This window comes from Chrysemys picta, chromosome 2 (genome assembly GCF_011386835.1).
Source record: "Chrysemys picta bellii isolate R12L10 chromosome 2, ASM1138683v2, whole genome shotgun sequence".
Classification (NCBI taxonomy): domain Eukaryota; kingdom Metazoa; phylum Chordata; order Testudines; family Emydidae; genus Chrysemys; species Chrysemys picta.
Genome location: NC_088792.1, coordinates 227,776,327 through 227,801,331, shown reverse-complemented (window position 1 = coordinate 227,801,331; position 25,005 = coordinate 227,776,327). Strand labels below are relative to the sequence as shown.

General features: G+C 43.0%; 1 protein-coding gene across 24 annotated transcripts in view; it reads left to right on the top strand.

Moving 5' to 3' along the window:
* Positions 1–1,480: 1,480 nt before the first annotated feature.
* The window catches only part of ASPH (aspartate beta-hydroxylase), a 190,704-nt gene continuing 167,179 nt past the window's right edge, over positions 1,481–25,005 (top strand). For 5 of the 24 annotated variants that reach the window (XM_024109617.3, XM_024109616.3, XM_042845629.2 and 2 more), the window contains exon 1: positions 1,494–1,691. In XM_024109617.3, coding sequence (XP_023965385.2) covers positions 1,628–1,691 — 64 coding nt within the window. In that variant the 5' untranslated portion in view covers positions 1,494–1,627. Of the gene's footprint in view, positions 1,692–18,976; positions 19,042–25,005 lie in introns of all 24 variants that reach the window. The other 19 variants (XM_008173393.4, XM_065585627.1, XM_065585633.1 and 16 more) reach the window with 7 other exon arrangements.

The window sequence follows — 25,005 nt, the reverse complement described above, 5'->3', positions numbered from 1 at the left end:
GCCTCACAGTACAGATAAACAACATAAATCCCTGCACCGAAGAGCTGAAAATTAATGATTTGGTGCATAATGCTGTGGGCTGGGGGACAACTTTTTGGTGAGCTTCTCTGAATGTACCTCACTGACTGAAAAAGTGACAGATCAAAGGAAAGCTAATTACTTTCCGAGTATATCTGTGAAAAAGGAGCCTCTTTCCCCACTATACTCCAGGTCCCCACTGTGAAGTAAGAACTAATATTAAGAACAGGAGTACTTGTGGCACCTTAGAGACTAACAAATTTATTAGAGCATAAGCTTTCGTGGACTACAGCCCACTTCTTCGGATGCATATAGAATGGAACATATATTGAGGAGATACCTAAGAACTAATATTGTCACACATCTATGGCCGTTGCCCGGATCTTCACTATGCTGCATATCCTAGCCAGTGGCACAAGGAATGACATTTTAGTCTCCTGCTCCAGTAGCACAAACTCCTACTACTTGCACATCCTCAGCGGGGAGGAGGTTATGAGACACTAAAAACTTAAGTCAACTTATGTCGGTATATAGCTGCAGCAGCAATTACACTGCTTGTGCATATCTACACTTCGCTTCTTGTGTCAGCAGTGAGTATCCTCACCAGGAGCATTTGTATCAGTTGCACTATCAGCATGGGGCAGCTTGTGAAAGTCAGTAACAGCAAGTAGGCATTTTAGCACCCCGGGTAAGCAAGCATATGTGCACCCCCTACCATTTTTTTCATCATTTTCCTGCCCCACAGCTTTGCCCCACTTACCCCACCCTGGTTACAGCCCTGGACTTAAGCAACACAATGTCTACACTGACACTGTGTCAACCTAACTACATCAACCTTGACTCCATGCCACTCATGGAGGTAGAGTTATTAAGTCAGGGTAATGGGGCAATTACGTCAGCAAGAGCAAAATTTAAGCGTAGCTACTTCCTTAGTTAGTTCAATGTAAGCTACTTTGTATGGACCTAACTCTGTAGTGTACACCACACCTGGCTGTACAGTAGCAGACAGCATTAGCCAGTTCTAATACTTCTTATGTCATGATTACAAGCTGCTTTTTGCACAGATAACAGCACTGTCCCTTTCCTATAAGTAGAGAAACGGAGGCACGGGGATCACTCAGCAACCCAAGTAGGTGAGCATGCAGCTGAGATCAGGGTAACGCCGCAAGCCCTGGCTAAACAACCCTACACTGAGCACAGCCACAAGCGGCCACGCCAGGTCTGCAGCCCACCACCCCTCCAAGCAGCCTTGCCCACGTGCCCCTCGCTAACAGCGCGCGCGCTTCTCCCACTGGGTCGGAAGCTGAATCCTCGCGAGAGCGCTCGCTCCATGTTGCCACGTTCCAAGCGGCCGGTTTCGGGGAGGGTAGGGGAGAAAAGAAAACGTGTCCCGCCCAGTCCTCGTGTCTACACCAATAAGACACAAGTGATGCCCCACCCATGCCGAGGAGAGCACTAGGATTGGCCGAGGTGGCTGTCAGTCGGTATCCGGGGCGCGTCCTTTGGCTGCAGCTGCTACACACGCAGGGTCAGGCAGCAGCCACTGCTGTATCCTCGCTCAGGCCCTGGGAGCCCGCTCCTCCCCCTCCATCCCCTGACAGACGGTGACATGGCTCCGCGCAGGAACCCCTCCAAAGGCGCCGGCAGCAGCCCCAGCCAGGGGGCCAGGAGAGGTCAGTGCTGCCCGCGAGCGGAGCTGGGGCAGGCCCGGCCCACCAGGTGCCCCACTCCTGCGCGGGGGCTGCGATCGTGCAATTAGCTGGGGCGGAGCCGACGGGGCGCGCCGGGCAAGGGGGTGGCGGGGGCCCGTCGAGCCAGTCGGCTGCCAGTTCCGCGCTGGGTGCCTGTAGGGGAGACGCTTTGCAGCAGTCTGGCCCCTTGTTTCCGGGGGGACGGGTGTCCCGGGCCCCGGGTGCCCCGCGGGAGGGGGTCGCCTGCTGCATTTTCGAAGTTGCCGCGTTCTTGTGTTTGTGGCTCCCGTGGCTGGGCGCAGGGCGCGCCTCGCCGCACACCGGGCTCCTGCGGGCCTCCCTGCGGGGCAGGAGGTGAAGGCGGGGCAGTGGGTGCAGGGAAGCGCCCGGCAGCGGGTGTGTGTCTGCCTCCCTCTAGCTGCCTGGTCACCTTCAGCCTCCTCCTTGTGTTTACGTGTCAGCTCAGCTCTTAGAGGGCGGGGAGGTAGGAACAGATGGTTTAAATCTGTTACTCAAATTTCATTTATTCCCCTTTTTTGCTAGAGTTGAAATGGAGGAAAAGCTTAGAGTCTGGCTGAGCAAACAGAGAGATTCCAAATTACAGAGGATTAATAATGGGTAGAGCTAGATGTATCCCTAGGTGTGCTTAGGCCAGTAATTATAAACTTGGTTGTCTAAGAGAGGCTTGTAAATCCATGTGTGACTTAAATTCCCCTATAAAAACAGTCTGATTTTTAAAAAGGTGCTGAGCATTGCAGTCAGTGGAAAATATGTCAGTTTGGCACCTTTTTAAAATGAGACTGCTTTTAGTCAGCTGTCCAAATTTGGATTTGAGATTTGGATTTGAGGCAACCACCTTTGAAAACTCATTATTAATATGTAGGCTTCTTACTTAAATGTAAATGCAGATATAAAGGCAGACTTATTTTCAGAGAGTAAAACATATGAACAACTTGAAACTGGGTCAACAAACCTAATCATAGAAGTAAATTAATAAATGTTTACAGTAAACTATAACACAACGAAGCTGATCTCAATGGATGGAAAGTACTTGTCAGGTGAAAGTACATGAACTCCTTTCTGGCAGTTGTATAACTGTACAGATTGTAAGGGTCTGATCTCTTTAGCTTTACAGTGAACAAGCTTTCTGCCTGTACATTGTTAGCTCTCTGGAATTTTAATTTCTCAGTTTCATTTAACATCACTGGCACAGATGTGTTGTGGACCATGCATTTCATGTATGTGATATCACACATGTGCATAGTACTAGTAGAGCTCACAGTGCGCATCCCATATAGAATCTTGAATGCTACAGAGAACTCCAACATAGATAATACTTAATATTTCATATTAAACAAAGCAAAACCTCTTGATCAGAGTTTGAAAAATCCATTTACCCATGATGAGTAAGAACCTTTCCCAGGAATGTACAGTGCCGATGAGAAGCAAAATCGGAAAGTAACTAAAATATTTCTGATGGATTATATCTACAAAGGGACAACCCATCTTAAATCCTCAATTACTGAGCGGCAATCTACACTCATTCCTATATTTGCTTTCAACAACCAACTTTCTCTATAACTTTTAATGAGTGATGTACCTGAGTATTTGGATTCCAATGTCTAAACTGTATTATCAAATTTACTTCAGTTTGGGTTATTGCAGATTATGTACTATATGTATTTTAAGAGTTTTTCAACAAACTTTGTATTTGTGGATAATCTAAGCACTGTACCCAGATGTACAAACACTCTTTTCGCAACCTGTGTATTATATAATTTTAACATTAGCTTTAACAAAATTTTTGACCTCTGCAAAATCTGTCCTTTTATTTTAAAAAGGTCTGGCCTCTTTGCTTGCACAGGGAACCTTCCAGTTGTGAACAGTGTAAACAGAAGCGGGACTGCCTAAATGAGCAGTACAATCCCAAGATGAAGCAGAGTAAATGATTGGGGAGGAAGGATAGCTCAGTGGTTGGCGCATTGGCCTGCTAAACCCAGTGTTGTGAGTTTAATCCTTGAGGAGGCCATTTAGGAATCTGGGGCAAAAATCTGTCTGGGGATTGGCCCTACTTTGAGCAGGGGGTTGGATTAAATGACCTCCTGAGGTCCCTTCCAACCCTGATATTCTATATGACCAAAGTATTGTCATTTACAGCGTTCTGATTAGGAGTAGTCAAAAGTGACAAGTCTCAGGTCAGTTTCTTGCTGCTGCTTGAGAAAACCAAGAAGTAGCAGAGGCAGATACTGGACAATAGCTGCTCAACACGAATGAATGTGGAGACTCCTTACATTGCATTAGCAACTAGGTCTCTTTGGAGACAGAGTGAGAGAAAGCGCCTCACTCCAGCTCCCAGAAAAGAGAGGTGTGAAGTGGTGCAGAAATAAAGTTGTCATTTGCAACATGAGGGTATGAAAGATAGAGCCCTCTGGTTTGGGGCAACCCCTGGGAGAGATTCCAGCTATCCTTCCTTTTCTCAGCAGCTAATGGAGGAAGACTTGGCTTCCTACCTAGCATTGCCCATGGACAGTGGAGCCAATGAAGTCAGTAGGAACTGCAGTACTGTTGAACATCAGGACATTTATTTAGGAACTTATGTTTAGGTACAAAGGTCTGACTGACCATTTGGCATTAGTCTCACAAGCAGATGAAATCTGAAACAGTCTGAGTTCCTGAAATTGTTAAACAGAAGTTGAAATTGGTATAGACTTTGAAGTTTAAACCACAATGTAAAATTGACTTTAAATAGCATGTGCTTTTAAGACTACAAATACAACTCTACCCATTTTATTCATTTTACCATTCTGAAAATTCAGATGTTAAAGTATCTTTTAACGTAGTTGTAATGTGTTAGTTTTTTCTTTCATAAATATTTACAATTTGAGTTGCCTACAATTGTTGGTGGTGATCTTGCTGAAAAGTGACACTTAGGTTAGCATGGGTGCAAGTTTCTATGTAATTCAGTGCATTGGGGTGAAGTCAGGGCAGACCTTACCCCAAGCAGTTTTGGGGCTTAATCTCTCCTGGAACAGAAGGGAGCAGCTTTTACTATCTTAAAACAAACGAAACAGTGTCTTATTTCCCACTACTAACTAGTCATCATTGCCAGGGGACCCATTGAGAAATGCATGCCTTTTGAAGAGGGACAAGGTGTATTTCCAAGTTTTACGTATAGGGTGTTGATTCATGATTTAAATCTAGCTATTTAACATTTGTATAAAGCATCATTGTGCATGATGCTTTAAGAAGAGAGACAGTGACTGCCCTGAGGAACTTAAATGAAGTTTGAGAAGCAATATAGCAGGGGTGGCCAGATTTACTGACCCTCCGAGCTGCATACAACAATCTTCAGAAGTTGGAGAGCAGGGGTGCACCTGCGGAAGTGTCTGGGCTTCAGCCCTGCTCCTGCTGAAGTCCTGAGCCCTGGGACCTCCTTCTCCGCTGGGCAGAAGCCCCTACTCCACCACCCTGCTGCAAGGCAGATGTCCCAAGCTCCCCGCTGCCCCCAGTCTGGTGGGTGGAGAATGGGGAGGGGCGTGGGAGGCTCTGCAAGCTGCACTTCAATGGTAAAAGAGCCACGTGTGGCTTGTGAGCCACAGTTTGGCCATCCCTGCAATATAGTTACATGGTATGGGCAGAGGATAGGAAACAAGCAGGGGATGAAGAGGTTTATATAAATTAATCTGAGGTTGATTTGTTTTACGAGAGATTCATTAAGTGAGTTTCTTTGTCAGTGTACATTTTGGAATTGCCTTTGGCGTGCAGGGGTCATTACTGACTGCTTCAGATCTTACTATGAAGTAACTGAATGCTATGTTTCTTACACTGAGAAATTACGGTGGCTTTCCCCCAAATTTTTTTCCCTACAACTATTCTTGTGTTTCTGAAAGTTGGTACAAACATATGCTGGTAGTATTCCATACAAACTTTCACTAGAGCAAGACTTAATTTTGCTCTTAATAGCTGACAGACTTTGTACTCTGTTATATATTTAAATACAGCCAGTAACTTAGTGTATAAAACAAAATGTTGTCTTGGATATGTAACTGATAACTTCAAATTGTTTTGGGCTCGCTAATTTCTACATTGTGAAACTGAATAGAAGTCTAACTCAACATTAATAGTAGTATGACCCTATCCCTATAGATGTTATCAAGTCACATTGTATATGTAAGTGAATTAGAAAGCTTTGACCTTGAAATGGAAAGGAAGACATACTGTAGTTATAACTTTTTTATTAAGAATGATTTTTGCCATATCCAAAAGAAAATGCCACTTGTTATAAAAATTTTTGTATTAGCGATGCACTTCAGTAGTGAAATGCATTAGATATAGAAGATTTGTTGTAAAGGTTAGCATTTTCATTATGTCAGAATATACGTATTGAGGGTTTGTGGTACATATACTAGGCCTGCTGTATCTCAGAGCAGAAAAATTCAAGTGTCTATTTGTGAGTAGCCTGTTAAAGATTTTTTTTTAAAATAAAATATCTATCAAACATTTGCATCTTTCCCTGAATTATAACTGTTGTCCTACTTATCAGAACAATATTCCATTTATTCCAGTATCCTGTGTGTGACAGTGGCTTTAGGAAAAAGGTTCAAGAACCTCCCTAATGGCCAGTAACATATAACCTGGGAAGTATCTTTCTAACCCATGTCAGTTGGTGGCTGGCTTAAACCCTTCACATTTCAGTGTATATATGCCTTATAAAACTTTGTTTAGTATGTGTATACAGTAGAGCCCAGACTCCCCAATGAGAGCTTGGTGCTCCATTTTGCTATGCACTGCGCGCACACACACAACAAAAGACAGTGTCTGCACCAAGTTACTTACAATTTAAGTATATTAGATAAGATCAGGGATATCCTGTTGCAAAAATTCCGGGGGTTGCTGTTTGTGAGGAGGTTAATGGGTGGTTCCATCTTGGAGGAGGGTGAGGCGGTAGCATTTCAGTCCTGTCCTGGAGAATGTGTAGGTGGGGGTGGGAGGCAATGGTGGACAGGAATGTGTCTTTCAATGATGGCTGGCCCAGGGCAGGGATTTGGGCCTGGCTCACTCTGTACTCAGCTCTTTTCTAGGCTGTGGCTGCTTCCTGTCCATCTGGGGGCAGAGGGGATGACGTTGACAGTGTGGTGATTAGGATCCCCTTCCCCCTACAGGCCTGGAGAAGACACTTGAGCATCAGCTGGCAAGGAGTTATGAAAAGTTTTGGGGTGACCAACTCTAGGGGTGGGGGGAGCTACTCCCCTTTCTCATTGCAAATGATGCGCTTGGACAAGAGAGACCTATTTATTTGTGTGTGGATGTTCAATCATCTGCCTTTCAATAGTCCTCTGAAGATCAGAGGAGGATTCTCCAGTTACTTTGGAGTAGTGGAGTGATTAGTTTTGTCCTCTCTCTCTTTCTCTAGGACCCTGCAAAGTTCTTTTAAAGGCAAAATTGGGTCCAGCAGGAGACCTTTATCTTCTCTTTAATTTTATCTCTTATTGCAGAACTACAACCTGTAGTATATAAACTGTTGCTGAAGCAAGGCTCTGTACCAAATGACTGGAAGGTAGCTAATGTAACGCTGACTTAAAAAGGGGTCCAGAGGTGATCCTGGCTATTAGAGGTTGGTGAGCCTAATTTCAGTACCAGGCAACCTGGTATAAACTGTAGTAAAGAACAGAATTATCAGACACACAGAGAAACACAATATGTTGCGGAAGAGTCAACATGGCTTTGGTAAAGGAAAGCCATGCCTCCCCAATCAATTAGAATTCTTTGAGGGTGTCAACAAACGTGGACAAGGGTGATCCAGTTGATATAGTGTACTTGGACTTTTAGAAAGCCTTCTACGAGATTCCTCACCAAACACACTTAAAGAAACTAAGTAGTCAAGGGATAACAGGGGTCCTGTCGTGGATCAATAACTGGCTAAAAGGGAGGAAACAAAGGGTAGGAATAAAAGTTCAATTTTCACAATCGATAGAGGTAAACAGCAGGGTCTCACAAGCATCTGTTCTGAGACCTGTGGGTTCAACATATTCATTAATGATCTGGAAAAGGGAATGAACAGTGAAGTGGCAAAGTTTGCAGGTGATACAAAATTATTTAAGGTACAGTTACAGAGGGATCTCACAAAAGTGAGTGACTGGGCAACTAAATGAGAGGTGAAATTCAATGTTGATAAATGCAAAGTAATGTACATTGGGGAAAATAATCCCAGCTACACATACATAATGATGGGGTCTGAATTAGCTGTTACTACTCAAGAAAGAGATCTTGGAGTCACTGTGTATAATCTTTTGAAAACTTCATCTCAGTGTGCAGCAGTGGTCAAAAATGCTAGCAGACTCTTAAGAATTATTAAGAAAGGGATAGAAAATGACAGAAAATATCATCATCCCACTATGCAAATCTATGGTATGCCCACACCTTGAATACTGTGTACAGGTCTGGTTGCCTCATCTCAAAAAGGACAAGGTTCAGAGAAAGGAAATGAAACAAAGATGACCAGTGGTATGGTATGGCTCCCGTAGGAGGAGAGACTTAAAAAGATTAGGCCTGTTCGCCTTAGACAAGAGATGACTAAGGGATGATCTAATAGAGGTCTATAAAATCATGAATGTTGCCAAAAAAGTGAATAGACAAGTGTTGTTTACCCTTTCCCACAATACAACTACCAGGGGTCACCAAGTGAAATTAAAAGAAGGTTTAATACAAACATGAGGAATTACTTTTTCACACTATGCACAATTAACCTGTGGAACTTGTTGCCTTGGGATGTTGTCATAGATAAAACTATAACTGGGTTTTTAAAAAAACAAACTAGATAAATTCATGGATAATAGGTCCATCAATGGCTATTACTCAAGATTGTCAGGAACCATCCTAAACCTCTGACTGCTGAAAGCTGGGATGGGAAGAGGAGTAGATCACTCTAACTGCCCTGATCTGTGCACTTCCCTGAAGCTCATACAGGCCACTATCAAAGACCGGATATTGGGTTTAGATGGGCCATTTGTCTTACCCAGTATGGCAGTTCTTATGTTCTCACTGTCGTCCTGTATTTTTCTGAGGTCTCCATGCTTCTCTCTATCTCCAAATACTGTGATTTATCAACTCAGTTATTACTCTCATCCTCCTAATTTACCATAATCCCTCTTCATTTCCTCCTTATCAGTTGCTCTCCTTTTCTCTTTCCTATCTGCATGCATGCTTATCTTGAAGAAATCCTGATCTATACAGTTTTTTGTGCTGTTTTAACTATTTTGGTTAGGGTATTATTGCATGTCTCTTTTAACCAAACAATATTAAATCAGTATAACTTTCTGTATCAGGGGGTAGCCGTGTTAGTCTGTATCTACAAAAACAACAAGGAGTCTGGTGGCACCTTAAAGACTAACAGATTTATTTGGGCATAAGCTTTCGTGAGTAAAAACCTCACTTCTTAAGCTTATGCCCAAATAAATCTGTTAGTCTTTAAGGTGCCACCAGACTCCTTGTTGTTTTTATAACTTTCTGTGTGGCTGCAGTTATACCAGTATAAAGGTGCCTTGTACTGGTACACCTTTCCCCCCTAAATTTATGGGACTAAGCTATCCTAAGAGAAGCACCTTCATACTATACTCCTGGGGGAATTCTGCTCCACTGTGTGCATGCATAATTAATGAGCTGCACATTTCAAAAAATTTTTGCGCAGAAAAAAGCTTCTGCCTGAAAGTTGCAGCAGTTCTGCCTTCTGCCCACCAGAGGGCACTGTGGCGATAGAACAGAGTAGCAGCTTCCGGCCAGGTAGAGAAGAGAAAGAGCCTGCCTTGTTCACAGCGCCTGTTGGGCCAGGTCAGGAGACAGGGGCTATGGGGAGACAGACAGCATGGGGCTGCTGGGGGGTCAGCTAGGGGCTCATACAGGCTACTGGGGGAGGAAAGACTGAGGCAGGAGCTGAATGGGAGTGGAGGTGCAGCGCCACGTATGGACAGGGGAGTGGCTGAGTGGGGGCACAGACACATGGGGACAGGGGGAGGGGGTGCAGGGCCACATGGGGTGGAGGGGAGTGGGTGTATGTGTGGGCATCTGTGTGGGGGTGGAGGGACACATAAGGACCTGGGGTTCAAGGACACGTGAGGTTGCAGGGATACATGGGGACAGGAGCAGATGTGCCTGATTAATGGGAGAGGCTAGGGGTCAGCCAGGGTTTGCATGGGGGATTACATACTTTTCCCACCCATGTTCAACAACCCTCCAAGTTCTAGGCTCCTTCCCTTTTCCTCAGCTCCTCCGTTACCCCCATCTCCCTAAGCCTTTGCACTGCTTCTGAGGGGTGTGGGAAATACAGTTCTTTATTGTAGTTTAAATAAATTATTACTCAGAGTTCTGCATTATATGCCTAGTAAGGAATCTATTTGTCAAAAAACATCTCCTGAATCTTTTTGGTTGTCTGTATTGTTACAGACAGAATACTAACAGGTATTTTGAAATAAATTACCAAAAATAATTGAAACTGGTGTGATTATATTGTGTTTTGATAAATAAAATATGCAGATTTTTGCAGAATTTTTAATTTTTTGGCACAGAATTCCTCCAGGAGTAATACTAGTTTAGCTGCATCCATATTAGTATGACGTACTACCTTAATTATATCTATTTGAAACTGGCAATAAAATGGTACAAAACTGTGCAAACAAGTCCGGTTTCTCTCTGCCTCAATTCCCTTCCCTGTTTTCTCCAAGGTCTTCAAAGAAGCTGAATTTTTTCCAGTGCCTTTGACTTGCTCTTCCGTCAAACTCCTTGTCCTCTCCTCCAGTGCTTTGTGCGGGTCTGCCCCTGCCTACATCGTATCTGGCTTAGCCCCTTGATCTCAGTTGTGCTCTGCTCACCCTTTTCCCCTCATTTCCTCCTCCTAATCTCCTCTAAATGCTCTTTCACTCTGCTCCCGGAATGGCATCCTCCTTTTCTTTAAGCATCCTCACTCGTTCCTCCTTGAAATCCCTCCTGACGCCTGCTTTGTTGGCTTACTTTATATCACTGACTTAAACTCCTATACTGCATCGCCTCTTCTTTCCCTATTTCGATCCCTCTACACTTTCCTTTGTCGACTTTAAATTGTAAATTCTTGCAGGAAGGGATATTTTTTTAAGAACTCTGTAAAGTTAGTGCTATGTAAGTGTTTGTTTGGACTGGTCTAAAGTCCCAATGTGCCTCACCCCATTTCTAAATGTTGATGTGCCAGAATTAATTGTACTATTAAATTAAATCAGTTCTTTAATTTCACTTTTAGGTCAAGATGAAATCTCTGCTTCACAATTTCCAGTAGCAGTTATTCCAAAATATGCAGGTCTTATTTTGCTTTCTTAGCACTTTTTAGATGGATGTTACATGACCATGACAGAATACTTACTATTTGTACTTCACTAGTTGAACTACTCAGGCCTTTCCATGATACCAAACTGCATTATGGGAGTTTTGAAACATCGATTTTAAATTCTGCAAATTCTTGAGAGTGAAGAGATGGATACTGGATTAACAAGCTACTAGCTGGGCCTCTGATCAAATTGCCACTTAATGGCCTCTAGCTATATTTTTAACACTACTAATTGATCAAAATACTTGGGTTTGGTGCAGGTAACCTTAAACTACCAAATATGCTTTTTGATTTTCAACATTGCCTTTCTAAACCAATTAATCCAAAAAGATAGATTGTAACTCGTCTGGCTGATGCTGACATGTTCTGCCTGGTTCTGAAAGTCAGTGACTTTGCTTTACCAGTGGCTAGTAATGTCTATGTGATTTGTGGAGCAGCTTGTCGCAGTGATAAAGGTCTGATTGTTTCTGCTACCTATACTCCAGTGTATGACTTTTAGCGTTTGAGGACTTCTGTACAAAAATTTTAAAGCAGAAAGCAAAATAATAAAACTCCTCACATAACAGGACTCTCCATGGACTCACCATGGATGGTTGCTTCATGTCGTTCTTTGGGGTTAATTTTTAATCAAATTTACAGTTCAAGATCAAATTTACAGAGGACACCAGAAGTGGAGGGTGATCAAACTATACTGCAAAATAGCCAGAACAGTTTAGAGCAGAAACTGCTCCTCATCATCCTGCAGGTTAGTGACTGCAGTGTCACCACACATCCATGACCTGTAGGCTTTATTACTTTAACACATTCTACTTCAGAATAAACTTGATGTTTTTTCTTGCTTTCTTTTCCTTCCTTTTTTTTTTAAGCAGCTAGTCAGATTTGCAGATCCAGAGTACATTACCACCACAATGTTTGCTTCTCTTCTTTGGCTTCTTGTATATGGTATCAGATTCCATATTTCAGACCTCATCTTTGAATCCATGAGATTGTTCCAGGTTATTGAAGAGCCAGTCAGCGGCTATCTCTCAAACTGCTGCCTGGGTCACCTGTGACCAATTGGAAAAAAATGAACTGTCAACCTAAAGTGTGGAATTTGTGTGTGTAAGAGATGGAGCTTTCTCAGCAACTAGCCCATGACTGGAACTCTCACCTGAAAGATATTGAAATAACCATGAACTTCTGTGCCTTCAGAACAAAGTGTAGTCTAACTTCCCCCAGTAACTGCACCAAAACCAGATATTAAAAAACAAAACTCCCTATGAAATGGAGAAGAGAGAGCTCATCTTGTTCTTAATAGATAGTGCAGTGATGGGTGTGGCATAAGAATGTAGAACTAATAAATGTAGAGGATCCACAAACAGCTATGAAATTGGGAAGTAACCAAGAAGCTGTACCCATTGCATTAAAGTTTTTCTCCTTAATACTGTCCTTCCTGTACTCCTTTTCTACTCTTGCAGTTAATGGGCTAATTAGCTCCACTAGCCCAGGCTGATCTAGTAATTAGTCATTTCTTCCCTCAGGCCCTCTTGAGGGAACTAATTGGATTTACAGTGATCAGAGTGCTGGTTCAGTTGCTTGTTCTCAGCACTCTGTCACAGTCGGACTGGATTTGCCCAAGCTCTAGATATTCCATAGGCAGATCCTTTCAATTGAGGATTTATTTATGCTCAAGTAAATGTGTTAGTCTCTAAGGTGCCACAAGTACTCCTCGTTCTTTTTGCTGATACAGACTAACATGGTTACAACTCTGAAACCTATCAACTGAGAATGCTTTGTCCCCAGCTCTCATACTTCATCCTGGTCTTTGTCTGAATTGTTCCAGAGGAGCACAACTATTTTGGCAGGTCATAAATAGAAATTCTGTCCTTCATATAGCTTCTGTTTGATCCATTATTATTTTATTATTTCAGTACTTAAACAACTCAGGCAGGAACGTTGCCAGCCACCTACAAAATAGTTCCTTTCATCCCTTAATCATTCTGATAAACATACTCTCAGCGCTTTCCAAAAACCACATCCAATAATTGCTTTGTAGATTAGGACCCAAGGCCTCTAATTACAATTTGAAACTGACTGAGAGCCAGCAGAGGGACTTGAGCATGATTCTTGAGTTCTCTTGGAAGCCTAGATCACTGGCTCTCAATCTTTCCAGACAACTCTACTCCTTTCAGAAGTCTGATTTGTCTTGTGTACCCCAAGTTACACCTCACTTAAAAACTACTTGCTTACAAAATGAGACCCACAAATACACAAGTGTCACAGCAAACTATTACTGAAAAATTGCTTACTTTCTCATTTATATCATATAATATCAATTGGAATATAAATATTGTACTTACATTTCAGTGTATAGTGTATATAGAACAGTGTAAACAAGTCAATATCTGTATGAAATTTTAGTTTGTACTGACTTAGCTAGCGTTTTTTATGTAGGCTGTTGTAAAACTAGGCAAATGCTAGATGAGTTGATGTATCCCTGGGGGTACACATGCCACTGGCCTAGATTATGGAGGAGTTGGGCAACCATATTTGGAACCTTTGCATTGTCTTCACATTTCAGCTTCAGACACAAGTGAATTACAGCGTGAAGAGGACACGTGCATGGATCAGTATGGTTTGCTTCTCATCTAGGGGGAAAGAGTGAAGTTTCCTAGTGACCTGGAGATAAAGTTCTTTTTAAACACTGATGCTACCTGGTTATCTAAGCTTAGTGTGGAGTTTCAAAGGATCCTGAGTAGAGCTGTACAAATACATGATTTTTTGATTCACCGGCAACTCTGAACATTTTTAAAGAAGTTGTTTTGTGTTGACCTAAAATTATTTTTTTGATGTTTTTGTGAATCTAAGTAAGAAAAATATTGTTTCAAGCACTTTTTAACACTTTTTTTTTAATTGAAGGGCATTTCTAAATGAACCATTTTGATTCAGAATAGACACTTTTAAAATGAAGTATTTAGGTTTCTTTGGCATTTTTAGTGCTCCTGTCAAGGCTGCTTCCCCACTCTGAACTTTAGGGTACAAACGTGGGGGCCTGCATGAAAACGTCTAAGCTTAACTACCAGCTTAGATCTGGTCCGCTGCCACCACTCCCAAATGTGCTAATTCCCTTCCCTGGGTAGCCTTGAGAGACTCTTCACCAAGTCCCTGATGAATACAGATCCAAACCCCTTGGATCTTAAAATAAGGAAAAATCAATCAGGTTCTTAAAAAGAAGGCTTTTAATTAAAGAAAAAGGTAAAAATCATCTCTGTAAAATCAGGATAGAAACTAACTTTACAGGGTAATCAAACTTAAAGAGCCCAGAGGACCCCCCTTTAGCCTTAGGTTCAAAGTTACAGCAAACAGAGATAAACACTCTAGAAAAAGTACATTTACAAGTTGAGAAAACAAAGATAAAAACTAACACGCCTTGCCTGGCTGTTTACTTACAAGTTGGAAATATGAGAGACTTGTTCAGAAAGATTTGGAGAGCCTGGATTGAGGTCTGGTCCCTCTCAGTCCCAAGAGTAAACAACCCCCAAAACAAAGAGCACAAACAAAAGCCTTCCCCCCACCAAGATTTGAAAGTATCTTGTCCCCTTATTGGTCCTTTGGGTCAGATGTCAGCCAGGTTACCTGAGCTTCTTAACCCTTTACAGGTAAAAGGATTTTGGATCTCTGTCCAGGAGGGATTTTGTAGTACTGTACACAGGACAGCTGTTACCCTTCCCTTTATAGTTATGACAGCTCCAAACACGCCCCCCGCCACCTCCCCTAAAAAAGTGAAACTGACACATTTGCTCTGCCTTCTGTGATGTCTCAAAGTTCTTCAAAGCATTTTTATTGGCCAATAAGCATTACTTTGGTCTTTCCAGGGGTTCAACTTACCCCAGGTACTCTTCAGTCAGGTGTAATTTTTTTAGGCATTCTGACATGTTAGTGGTAACGGAATAACTTTCATAAATCTCCTGTTAAGTCTCTTACCCAGAATAGACTCTAGGGAGCATCAGGAAATGAAGCCCATTTCTCCAACTGGTACTTTAACTGATGAGCAGGGAGTTGGTCTGAAGATTCTGCTGAAGGTGCTGCTGTCACAGACTAGCCGATCTCCTGCTGGGAAGCTCTTCTGCCCCGTTACTAGTAAAGCAACTCAAGTCACTTTCAGTCACGAAGTAGAGGGTTTGGTGGTAGTTATTTAATTATTTCAAACTGCATAAGTTATACTGTCATACTAATATCTCTCTGAAAGACTAGTTTTCGATATGAGAATGATATGGGGGCAGGATGGGAGGAAATACAGAAAATATAAAGGAAAAACATAAGGGGGAAAAGGGGTTAACTAGGCATATAACTTTCCATTATCTTTTTTTCCTAAAAATCCATTTGGTCCTATCTTAAGTAATATCACGCATAAAACTACTAATATCCAACTTTGTGGCACTGTACCAAATTCAATTTGAGGCCAGACTTAATAAACTCTAGCTTGTGCACTTTAAAAATGAGCCAGTTTTTTTATTACTTGGCTTACTGTAATGAAAATGAAGGAAATTGTCCTGATTTTTCTAGAGCAGCAGTTCTCAAACTATGGGTCGTGACACTCAAATGGGTCACGACCCCATTTTAATGGGGTTGCTAGGGCTGTCTTAAACTTGTTGGGGTCTGGGGCTGAAGCCTGAGCCGCACCACGCTCGAGGGCTTCAGCCCTGAGCGGCAGGGCTCAGGTTACAGGCCCCCTGTCTGGGGCTGAAGCCCTTGGCATTTGGTTTTGGCCTCCCGGCCCAGAGTAGTGGGGCTTGGGGTAAGTGGCGGGACTCGGGCAGGCTCAGGCTTCAGTCCCCCCTCCTGGGGTTGTGTAGTAATTTTTGTTGTCAGAAGGGGGTCGCCGTGAAATGAAGTTTGAGAACCCCTGTTCTAGAGCAAAATTTTTTATACTTCAAATGCTGCTGTTTCAGGTCCAAATCCTTTTTACAAGGATGAGTTTTAATGGTGTGTGTGGAGAAGAATTAAGGTAGATACTTTTAGATGATTGGTTTAAAAATTCTCAGATTTGTTGAATGTAAGAGCTTGTCTAGAAGGTGAAGGAGCTATTGCACAATAAGTACTTTGCATTAGCTCCATGTGTGGACACTTATTCAGTACTGACACTCAGTGGGATACTAGTGCAGAATAGAATAATAGACTATCAGGGTTGGAAGGGACCTCAGGAGGTCATCTAGCTCAAAGCAGGAGCAATTCCCAACTAAATCATCCCAGACAGGGCTTTGTCAAGCCTGACCTTAACCTCTGAGGAAGGAGATTCCACCACCTCCCTAGGTAACCCATTGCAGTGCTTCACCACCCTCCTAATGAAAAAGGTTTTCCTAATATCCAACCTAAACCTCCCCCACTGCAACTTAAGACCATTACTCCTTGTTCTGTCATCAGGTATCACTGAGAACAGTCTAGATCCATCCTCTTTGGAACCCCCTTTCAGGTAGTTGGAAGCAGCTATCAAATCCCCCCTCATTCTTCTCTTCTGCAGACTAAACAATCCCAGTTCCCTCAGCCTCTCCTCATAAGTCATGTGCTCCAGCCCCCTAATCATTTTTGTTGCCCTCCGCTGGACTTTTTCCAATTTTTCCACATCCTTCTTGTAGTGTGGGGCCCAAAACTGGACACAGTACTCCAGATGAGGCCTCACCAATGTCGAATAGAGGGGAATGATCACATCTCTCGATCTGCTGGCAATGCTCCTACTTATACAGCCCAAAATGCCGTTAGCCTTCTTGGCAACAAGGGCACACTGACTCATATCCAGCTTCTCGTCCACTGTACCCCTAGGTCCTTTTCTGCAGAACTGCTGCCTAGCCATTTGGTCCCTAGTCTGTAACAGTGAATGGGATTCTTCCGTCCTAGGTGCAGGACTCTGCACTTGTCCTTGTTGAACCTCATCAGGTTTCTTTTGGCCCAATCCTCTAATTTGTCTAGGTCCCTCTGCATCCTATCCCTACCCTCCAGGGTATCTACCACTCCTCCCAGTTTAGTGTCATCTGCAAACTTGCTGAGAGTGCAGTCCACACCATCCTCCAGATCATTAATGATCTGCTTTCTTCTGAAGTAGACATGGAATGTCACATTCTTCAGAAGAGCAGCTTTGCGTTGCTCAAAAGTTTGTACTGTCCACCAACAGAAGTTGGTCCAATAAAACCTATCTAGTTTCTCTAGCAATAATTAGTCATCAGACAATTTGGTTAATGGAAGTGCGGGGCGGATGAAACTTTACTTCTTGTCTTTTATCCTTACTGCCACACCATCTGGAACTGCTCCTTAAGGAAGATCCATTTTGCTATTTCAAGGACCCTCAATGTGGGATGTCACATTTGCTGCATTCTCCATAATGAAGACAGAATCTTTGTTATAGAAAACCTGAGGCAATAATTTTTTCCACATTAGTCAGTCTAATCTTAGATAAAATGAAAACAGCTTTTATCAGCACTCTACATAACTGTTGAAAAGTTAGTTTGTTTCTAGAAGTATCTAGAATATCACATTTTGTCTTCTCAGTAAGGCAGAAGTTCTTCAGGTCCTCAGTGGAGAAGCATATTTGGTGATCAGGGAAATTATGGATCTTTGATGCAGCTTTTCTTCCACGTTTGTCATGTGTTTGAATCAAATAGGTATTAGAGTGTCAAATGCTCTGAGTGTGTGTATGTTGGGGCAGAGTGGGATTATTACTATTAGTTAATATCCTGTTACACAATAATTTATGCTGCTGCTAGGTGCAAAAGCACCAATGCCATTAACCAGTTAGTGGTAATGTAGAATGTCCAGCATCCTGCAGTGCCACGGGTTTTTAAGGCCCAGCTTGACAAGGCCCTGGCTGGGATGATTTAATTGGGGTTGGTCCTGCTTTGAGCAGGGGGTTGGAGTAGATGACCTCCTGAGGTCCCTTCCAACCCTGATATTCTATGATTCTAAAATGAAGGGAAAATGGTAAATTTGATCCCTGACGCAGGGGATTATGGGTTAAGTAATAAATCCATAATGGAGAAGTACCCATATTTCCTGGGTATCCTACTGCTGTGTAACTCCAGGATAACTACCTAAGTGTGTCAGAATGGACTCCTGAAAATGTCAGGTAGGATGCTAGGTTTATATATAAAGTTATATTGGACAAAGACAGACAGAAAAGTTGCTGTATGTTGAGCTGTGTAATTGATTAAACTTACTGTGTCATAACTATCTACTAAATTACAGGTCCAGCTATAATGTATACAGAGCCATAATCAGGTTTCACATGTTTGGTATCCGTTAGTTCTCCAGGTGTACACATCAGCGATTTAAAAAATGTAGGCAGCATCTGAATTTCTAAACCAAATTTCTAAAGTTAAAGCAGCTTTCTTAGCAAAACAAATTAGGGCATAGTCCTTTATTTTATTTCACCCTTTCTATGGGTCATCTTTGCTCTTCCCACATTCCCCAAAAATGAAACAAACAAAAAAACCCTTGATTTTTACGAAGGAATTTAAAGGTATGAAAAGTAGGTCCTGGAGCACGACTGGAGGTCAAGTTGTGTAGGGTTAACTGCATAAATTGAAGCTAATGTGAGTCACCTTATTATACAGGCATAACTTTGAAAATCTGAAGATGTGAAGTGCAAAATCTTTTAATATTCAATTGCTGCAATAAAACTTTGAAGTAATGTACAGTAGTAGTGCTACAAGACAAACTTGTGTAAGCTTATATTATGAAGTGACAGTTTAAGTGAGATCATTTGCCCTTGCTGTTTCTGTAAACTGAAAGTTAAGCTTCTGTACACAGACTGTCACTAAAAGAATAGTTCAATCTTTTAAAAAAAGCTTCAGTTTTTAAAAATCTGCACGGAAACACGGTACCTCTGCTTAATGCCCTTGTTAAAACTGTTTTGAAGCTAATTCTTTTATTGGATTCTTCATTGTAGAGAACTTATGCAGTGAAGTTCTGATTCTATCCAGGTGGTTCTTTCCTGATGAAGATCATAAACTGGTAATTTGTGTGGAGAGCATGCAGTGGTTGACTTTCTCCTCCCCCCCTCCCCTCCCCCCCAACTGCATCATATGGACTGACTTCCTGCATGGAGAGTTTTTTGTGTGACTTCATTTGAAATGAAAAGTAAATCTTACCTGTATGAACTGTCTTGAAAACATTGCAATATAAAGTGATCAGATACACATATGCTGAACTTTGAGAGACTCTAATATTTGTACTGTTAAAACTTTTTTGTTTTTTAGTGTTCACAATTAAAGATCCTAACTTGTGCTTTTGTACATAGTATAACTTATTTACTACTGCATAGTGCTGTTGGCGCATGATACCTAGTTATGACAAGTGTTTAATACCAAACTCTAAGAATGTTATTGAGTAAAGTCTTGTTATAAACTACCATATATACTAGTTCATTAGCCTGTTCGTTTATAAGCCAACCCCCCAAAATGGATAAAAATAGCAAAAACTGTATGACCCTTTCATAAGCCGACCCTCTATTTCCGGGGTTGGAAAACTTTGGCTCCCAGCCTGTTAGGGTAAGCCGCTGGCGGGTCGGGACATTTTGTTTACTTGGAGCGTCTGTAGGCATGGGGAGCCCCTCAGCTCCCTGTGACAGCGGTTTGCCATTACCAGCCAATGGGAGCTGTGGGTAGTGGCGCCACAGGGAGCTGAGGGGCTCCATGCCTGCAGACGCTCCAGGTAAACAAAATGACAATGTATTAGATATTCAATGATTCCATAGAGTTTAAAATCATCAAATTTTGGTGTAGACCTGTTTATAAGCCAACCCCTGCTCTTTGATGTATCACTTTTTTACCAAAAATATTCAGCTTATGAACGAGTATATACGGGAAGTGCTTTTTTTTAAATATAGAATCGTGATTTGCTTTGAGGGGAGAAGAAAGGAATTTGAGTTAACCAGAATTCGAGTTACTCAAAATTAGCATGATTACTGGTCCACAACTAGTTAGAAATCTACCATACCATCTCCCATGCTTAGTACTGTGAAAAGATGTGGACGGTAGTTGGAAAATCTGCTCATAGAAATTGTTTTCTCCTAAATGAACTTTTAAGGATTAATGGAGAGAAGTGATACACTTTCTATTATGGATCAGATAAATGCTTAAGGGTGTCATTTTAAAAGTTTGGATGCCTAAGTAGAGGCATTTGAAGCCAGATCTACACTTCTAACTTGTGTAACTAGCTGAACTCAGTAAGAGCTTCAGGTGCTTAACGTTTTTGAGAATCAGATTGCTTTAATGAAGTGCCAAACTTGAAGTTCATAACTTCAGAAATTTTGACAAAAGCTTTTAGAACACTTTTTGAATGTCTCCATAATCTTAATAACCTTTTATGATTGCAAAAATAGTACAGGGATAATTGAAGTGTAGCCATTAGAATGTCTTGGAACATATAGCTAAACATGATAATAGGAAGTACACTACAGAGTAAGTGAATATAGAACAAGGAGGGAAATATTTTCTGTCGAAGAATCATGGTGTTAATTAATCAGAAATTGAAAACTTAAAATACTTGGTGACTAGAAATTGCCATTTAAGATGCCCAGCGCACCCTCTACATTCAGATGAGGAACACTTCTATGCTTACAGTATCTTTTTATATTTAGTCTATGTACTTATATCACATCCATTCCCATGGCATCTTAATTATTTCCCCAGCATGGGACTGAAGCCACATCACTAGAGCGAGTAGAAAAACGTCTACGGGAATGTGTCAGTTTTGTCAGCTCTTCTGATAGAAACCAGGCAGGTTTCTTGGCAGCCCTCCCTGGAGGGCTGCCATAGAGCTGAAATCCTGGAGACCTGTTTGAGCCATAGCAGTCAGGGCTTCTAGGTTCTACTCTCCAAGCCGGGGAGCCTGAAAGCAGGGCTTCAGAGTCTCCAGCCAGCTCAACGATCCTCTTCAACCTCATTTTGATATATGCATTTTTTTTTAAATTCTTAATTCCTATTCCACTGGAAGATTTGAGATTTTGTTCTGATGCAGAAAGAATTTTTCAAAAATATTTTCAGAATTTCCTGCTGAAGGGGAATGCCAGGTTCCAACCAGCCCTACTCCTCACCCACATACAACCAGATACACATCATGACTACTACTTTGAGTAGATACAGCTGTGTATTCCACTTAGGAATGTGCATGACCAGCACACTAGAGCTGGAGAAATTTGCCTATAAGTAGAGGGGTGGCACTTGCACCTCATGGCCATATTCCCTTCCTGGCTCCATCAGGCAGCGCCACCCTCAGTTCCTTTTTACTGCTCGTGACTCGAGATGGAGTTCTGTGGTCTAAACCTCACAACTAGTTCAGTTTTTCACCCCCCCCCCCCCCCGCAATTGTGTATAGTTAGTAGTACCCTCAGTGTTAGAGTAGTGTTAATTGTAGTAGTTTTCCTTGGTGATGCCTTCACTGGGGTTTTGTTTGGGGGAGCAAACCCCACGTGCAGTGCTTGCTCTGTTTTGGCGAGGCCCATGTGAAGGAGCTTAGCGCGATCTGAATATCGCTTAAGAAACAGATTCATGTGGCCTCGGGACCTTTATCTGAAGCAGCACCTGCTTGGATAGGCCATGCGGCCTGCTTCGGTACCAAAGCCCTCCTTGGTTTGGAGATTACCTTTGGGCTCTGAGAGTGCTGCTGCTTCACATTCTGGAGCAGGTGCGCCTCTGGAAAAAAAGGAGCTGTTTTCCTCAGCACAGTTGATGGAAAAGGTTGCATAAGACTCCTTTTGATCCTGGGGTGACTCTTCTGCCTCCCCAGAAAAGCATGGATGGGCATGGAGTTGGTGCTGGCATGCAGGGTGTTGTGGGTACCTTTAACCCTTCACTGGTACCAAGTAGGGTGGTTAGAAACCCTGTACTACCGACTCTTGTTCCAGCTTCTGGACTCAATGGATGCCTGGTACTGATGAGGGACATGCCAGTACCAACTGTTTCCATATTTGGTGGTTTACGAGATAGCTACACACCTCTTCTGCCTTTTGGTTCTGATTGCTTTGGTTCAGGACTTTGCCTGGCTGCATCAACTATAGCCCCGTGAATTGAACAAGCCACTGAACTATTGGGTATGTTCCCCTTCCTCAGGGGAACCTTGCTGCAGTCGGCACCGTGAATGCTGCTGTGCTGACTTTCACCATCATCGATATTGGTACCACAGACACTCCGGTACCACTATTCGCTTCAAGACCAATGCTGCTTCCGACATCAGCATACTCGGTACTGATGGTACTACTACCATCAGCAGCACTGCTTCCTGCCTCGTTTTGGATGACGGATGAGTCAGACCTGCTACGCGCTCCCTCTGGTCTTTCTCCATCTTTCTCTCTGAGATCCCGAGACTTCTCTGTGTCTGAATTGGGGTTCTCCTCCTCCCGCTCTCTATCGCCTGACCAGCATTGAGGGTTCTTGATGGACCGTTACAGGTACCAGGATTGGCATGCATCTTGTGGTCAGGATGGAGGTCCTTGTCTGGTGTGTAGTGGCCACCAATACCGTATCCACATCAGTGGCCTCCATAGAATCTGTGGGACGCTCCTCAGTCGCAGGTGTCCCACTCTTCGTGTTTCTGGAAGGCGAGATTGTCAGCCAGGTTTGCAGAGATGACTGATCTGCCACAAGCCCAAGCATGGCAGTGCTGCTCCCTGCAGAGTCTCCAGAGTTGTCCCGTCTGAATCCATGAGCTCTGGAACAGAATTCAGCTTTGGTGCGGTTAAGATGATGTTGTGCTGCCTCTCTTGTCCTTCCCTTCAGTACTAGAGGCATACCAAGACCTATTGCAGCATGTAGCTGTTTTCCTCTGTATCCAGGTAGGGTTCTTGCAAGAGAACATCCACAAATTGGTAGAGTTGCCTTCCCTATCAATGATGCACGTTGGCTTCAGTACCACTTGCGGCTAAGTGCATGGAAAAGCAGTTTCATTCCCATGCAGAATTTTGAGTTTTACTGCTGTCTGACCTCAAATTTCCTAGGTGTAACTGCAGTGAATGATGGAGCCCAGTAGGGCAGGTTCATGTGCACCCCCAAGGATAGGAACTCTGAATGATTGGACCTCATGGGCAGAAAGATTTACAGCTCTTCCTTATAGATATGAATTGATAACCATCAAGCCTTGCTGTCCAAGTATGACTTCAACTGGATAGCTGGGTCAGAGTTTGCAGATCAGCTGCCCAAGGCTTTACAAGAGGGATTTTGGGCATTTGTCACTGAGGATTGCTTGGTAGCTAAGACATCTTTGCAGTCCATGCTAGACATCATGGCCTCTGCAGTTGTCATGACCGGGCTTCCTGTCTATGGAATTCAGGTATTGCCCCCAATGTCCAGCAAGCAATTGAGGATTTGCCCTTTGACATCCAAAAACGGTTCTCAGGTGAAACTTATGAGATTCTGCTCTCCTTTAAGGGCTATCATGTGGTCCTTGGGAGTGTATGTGCTGGTGGTGCAGAGGCACCACTATGATGTTCAACAGTGGCGGCAGCAATATCCTCATCAGTGCATGGTTAGACAGCCTTTCCCTCCTGTGAGGCAATGTGACTACCACAGAAAGAGTGATAGATTCCACAGAAGAAAGTAGTTGGGCTTGAGGTTTAGACAGTCCAAGCATCCATTTTGACTCCTTGGTCCAGAGCACTGTTGTTGCTCCTCTCACCTCATCTATGCTCTTCGGGGAAAGGCTGGCCTGCTTTCACAATGCTTTGGGCTCAGTCACCACCAATAGCTGGATCCTAAGCACTGTCTTATCAGTTATGCCATCAATTTCCTCTTCACACCTCCTCCCCATCTTTCCTCCCCTGTCTCTCTTTAGGGACCCCTCTCATGAGAGAGTGCTCCTCAAGCAGGTCTGTTTTTTTCTGGCTTTGGGAGCGGTGGGGAAGGTACTTCCCAGTATCCAAATGCAAGGGAGGCATAAGACCCATCCTCAACCTTTGCAGCCTCAACAAATGTATGGGAGGTTCTGAATGGTCACTCTATTGACTATCTTCCCTGCATGGTCTCAAAACAATGGGTTTGCTGCTCTGAATCCATACTTTTCATGTGGCGATTTTGCCTAGCCAGAGAAAGTTCCTTGAGTTTGTTGTGGTGGAACACCCCCAGAGTTTTTACTAAATGTGTGGTGGTTGTTATGGTGTATCTCACAAAGAGGGAAATTCACATCTTCCCAGATCTAGACGTCTGGTTACCGAGAAGCAGATCCAGAGGGGAATTTTTTGCTCATGATGGTACCACGCTGAACTTGTTCGACCCATCAGGGTGTCATCCTAAACACCGGAAAGTCAATGTTGGCTCCCACTCAAAAAATTGAATTCATTGAGGCACTGTTAGATTTTTAGGGATGTAAAATGTTAAGCAGTAAGCATTAGTTTTTCCAGTTAACCTGCCTTAACCGTTCACCCCAGAACTGTCCAGAGCAGCCCCGCATTGGCCCCGTGCTGGCTGGCTGACCCTTTAATCAGTTAACTGTTTCAATGAAATATTTTTTAATAGTTTAAACAGTTAACTTTTAAAATGGTATTTACATCCCTAGTAGATTCCATAATATCAAGAGCATTTCTGCTGACTGACCATTTTCAAACCATTCACCATCTTTGTCTCTGTTTGCAGCCTTCCACAACAGTTTAGACGTCTGAGGTTCTTGACAACATGTCCATTTGCACACAGGTGGTCCAGTTTACAAGGTTGTGCATTTGCCCCCTTCAAATATGGCTTAGGATAGTCTACTGTCCTACTGTTTATCCTCTAGACAGGCTGGTTAATCTCTGTTCGCAGGTCCTGGATGCCTTGCAATGGTGGAGGCATCCAGAGAATGTTTACCAAGGTTCTGTTTGTCTGGCTCTTGCCAGCCAAGTTGATTATTACTGACTCTCCCTGATGGATTGGGGGTGGGGGGGGGCACCTGGTGTCGCTGAAAGTACAAGGATGGGTTGCAGCAGGAGGCCTCACTACATATCAGCTT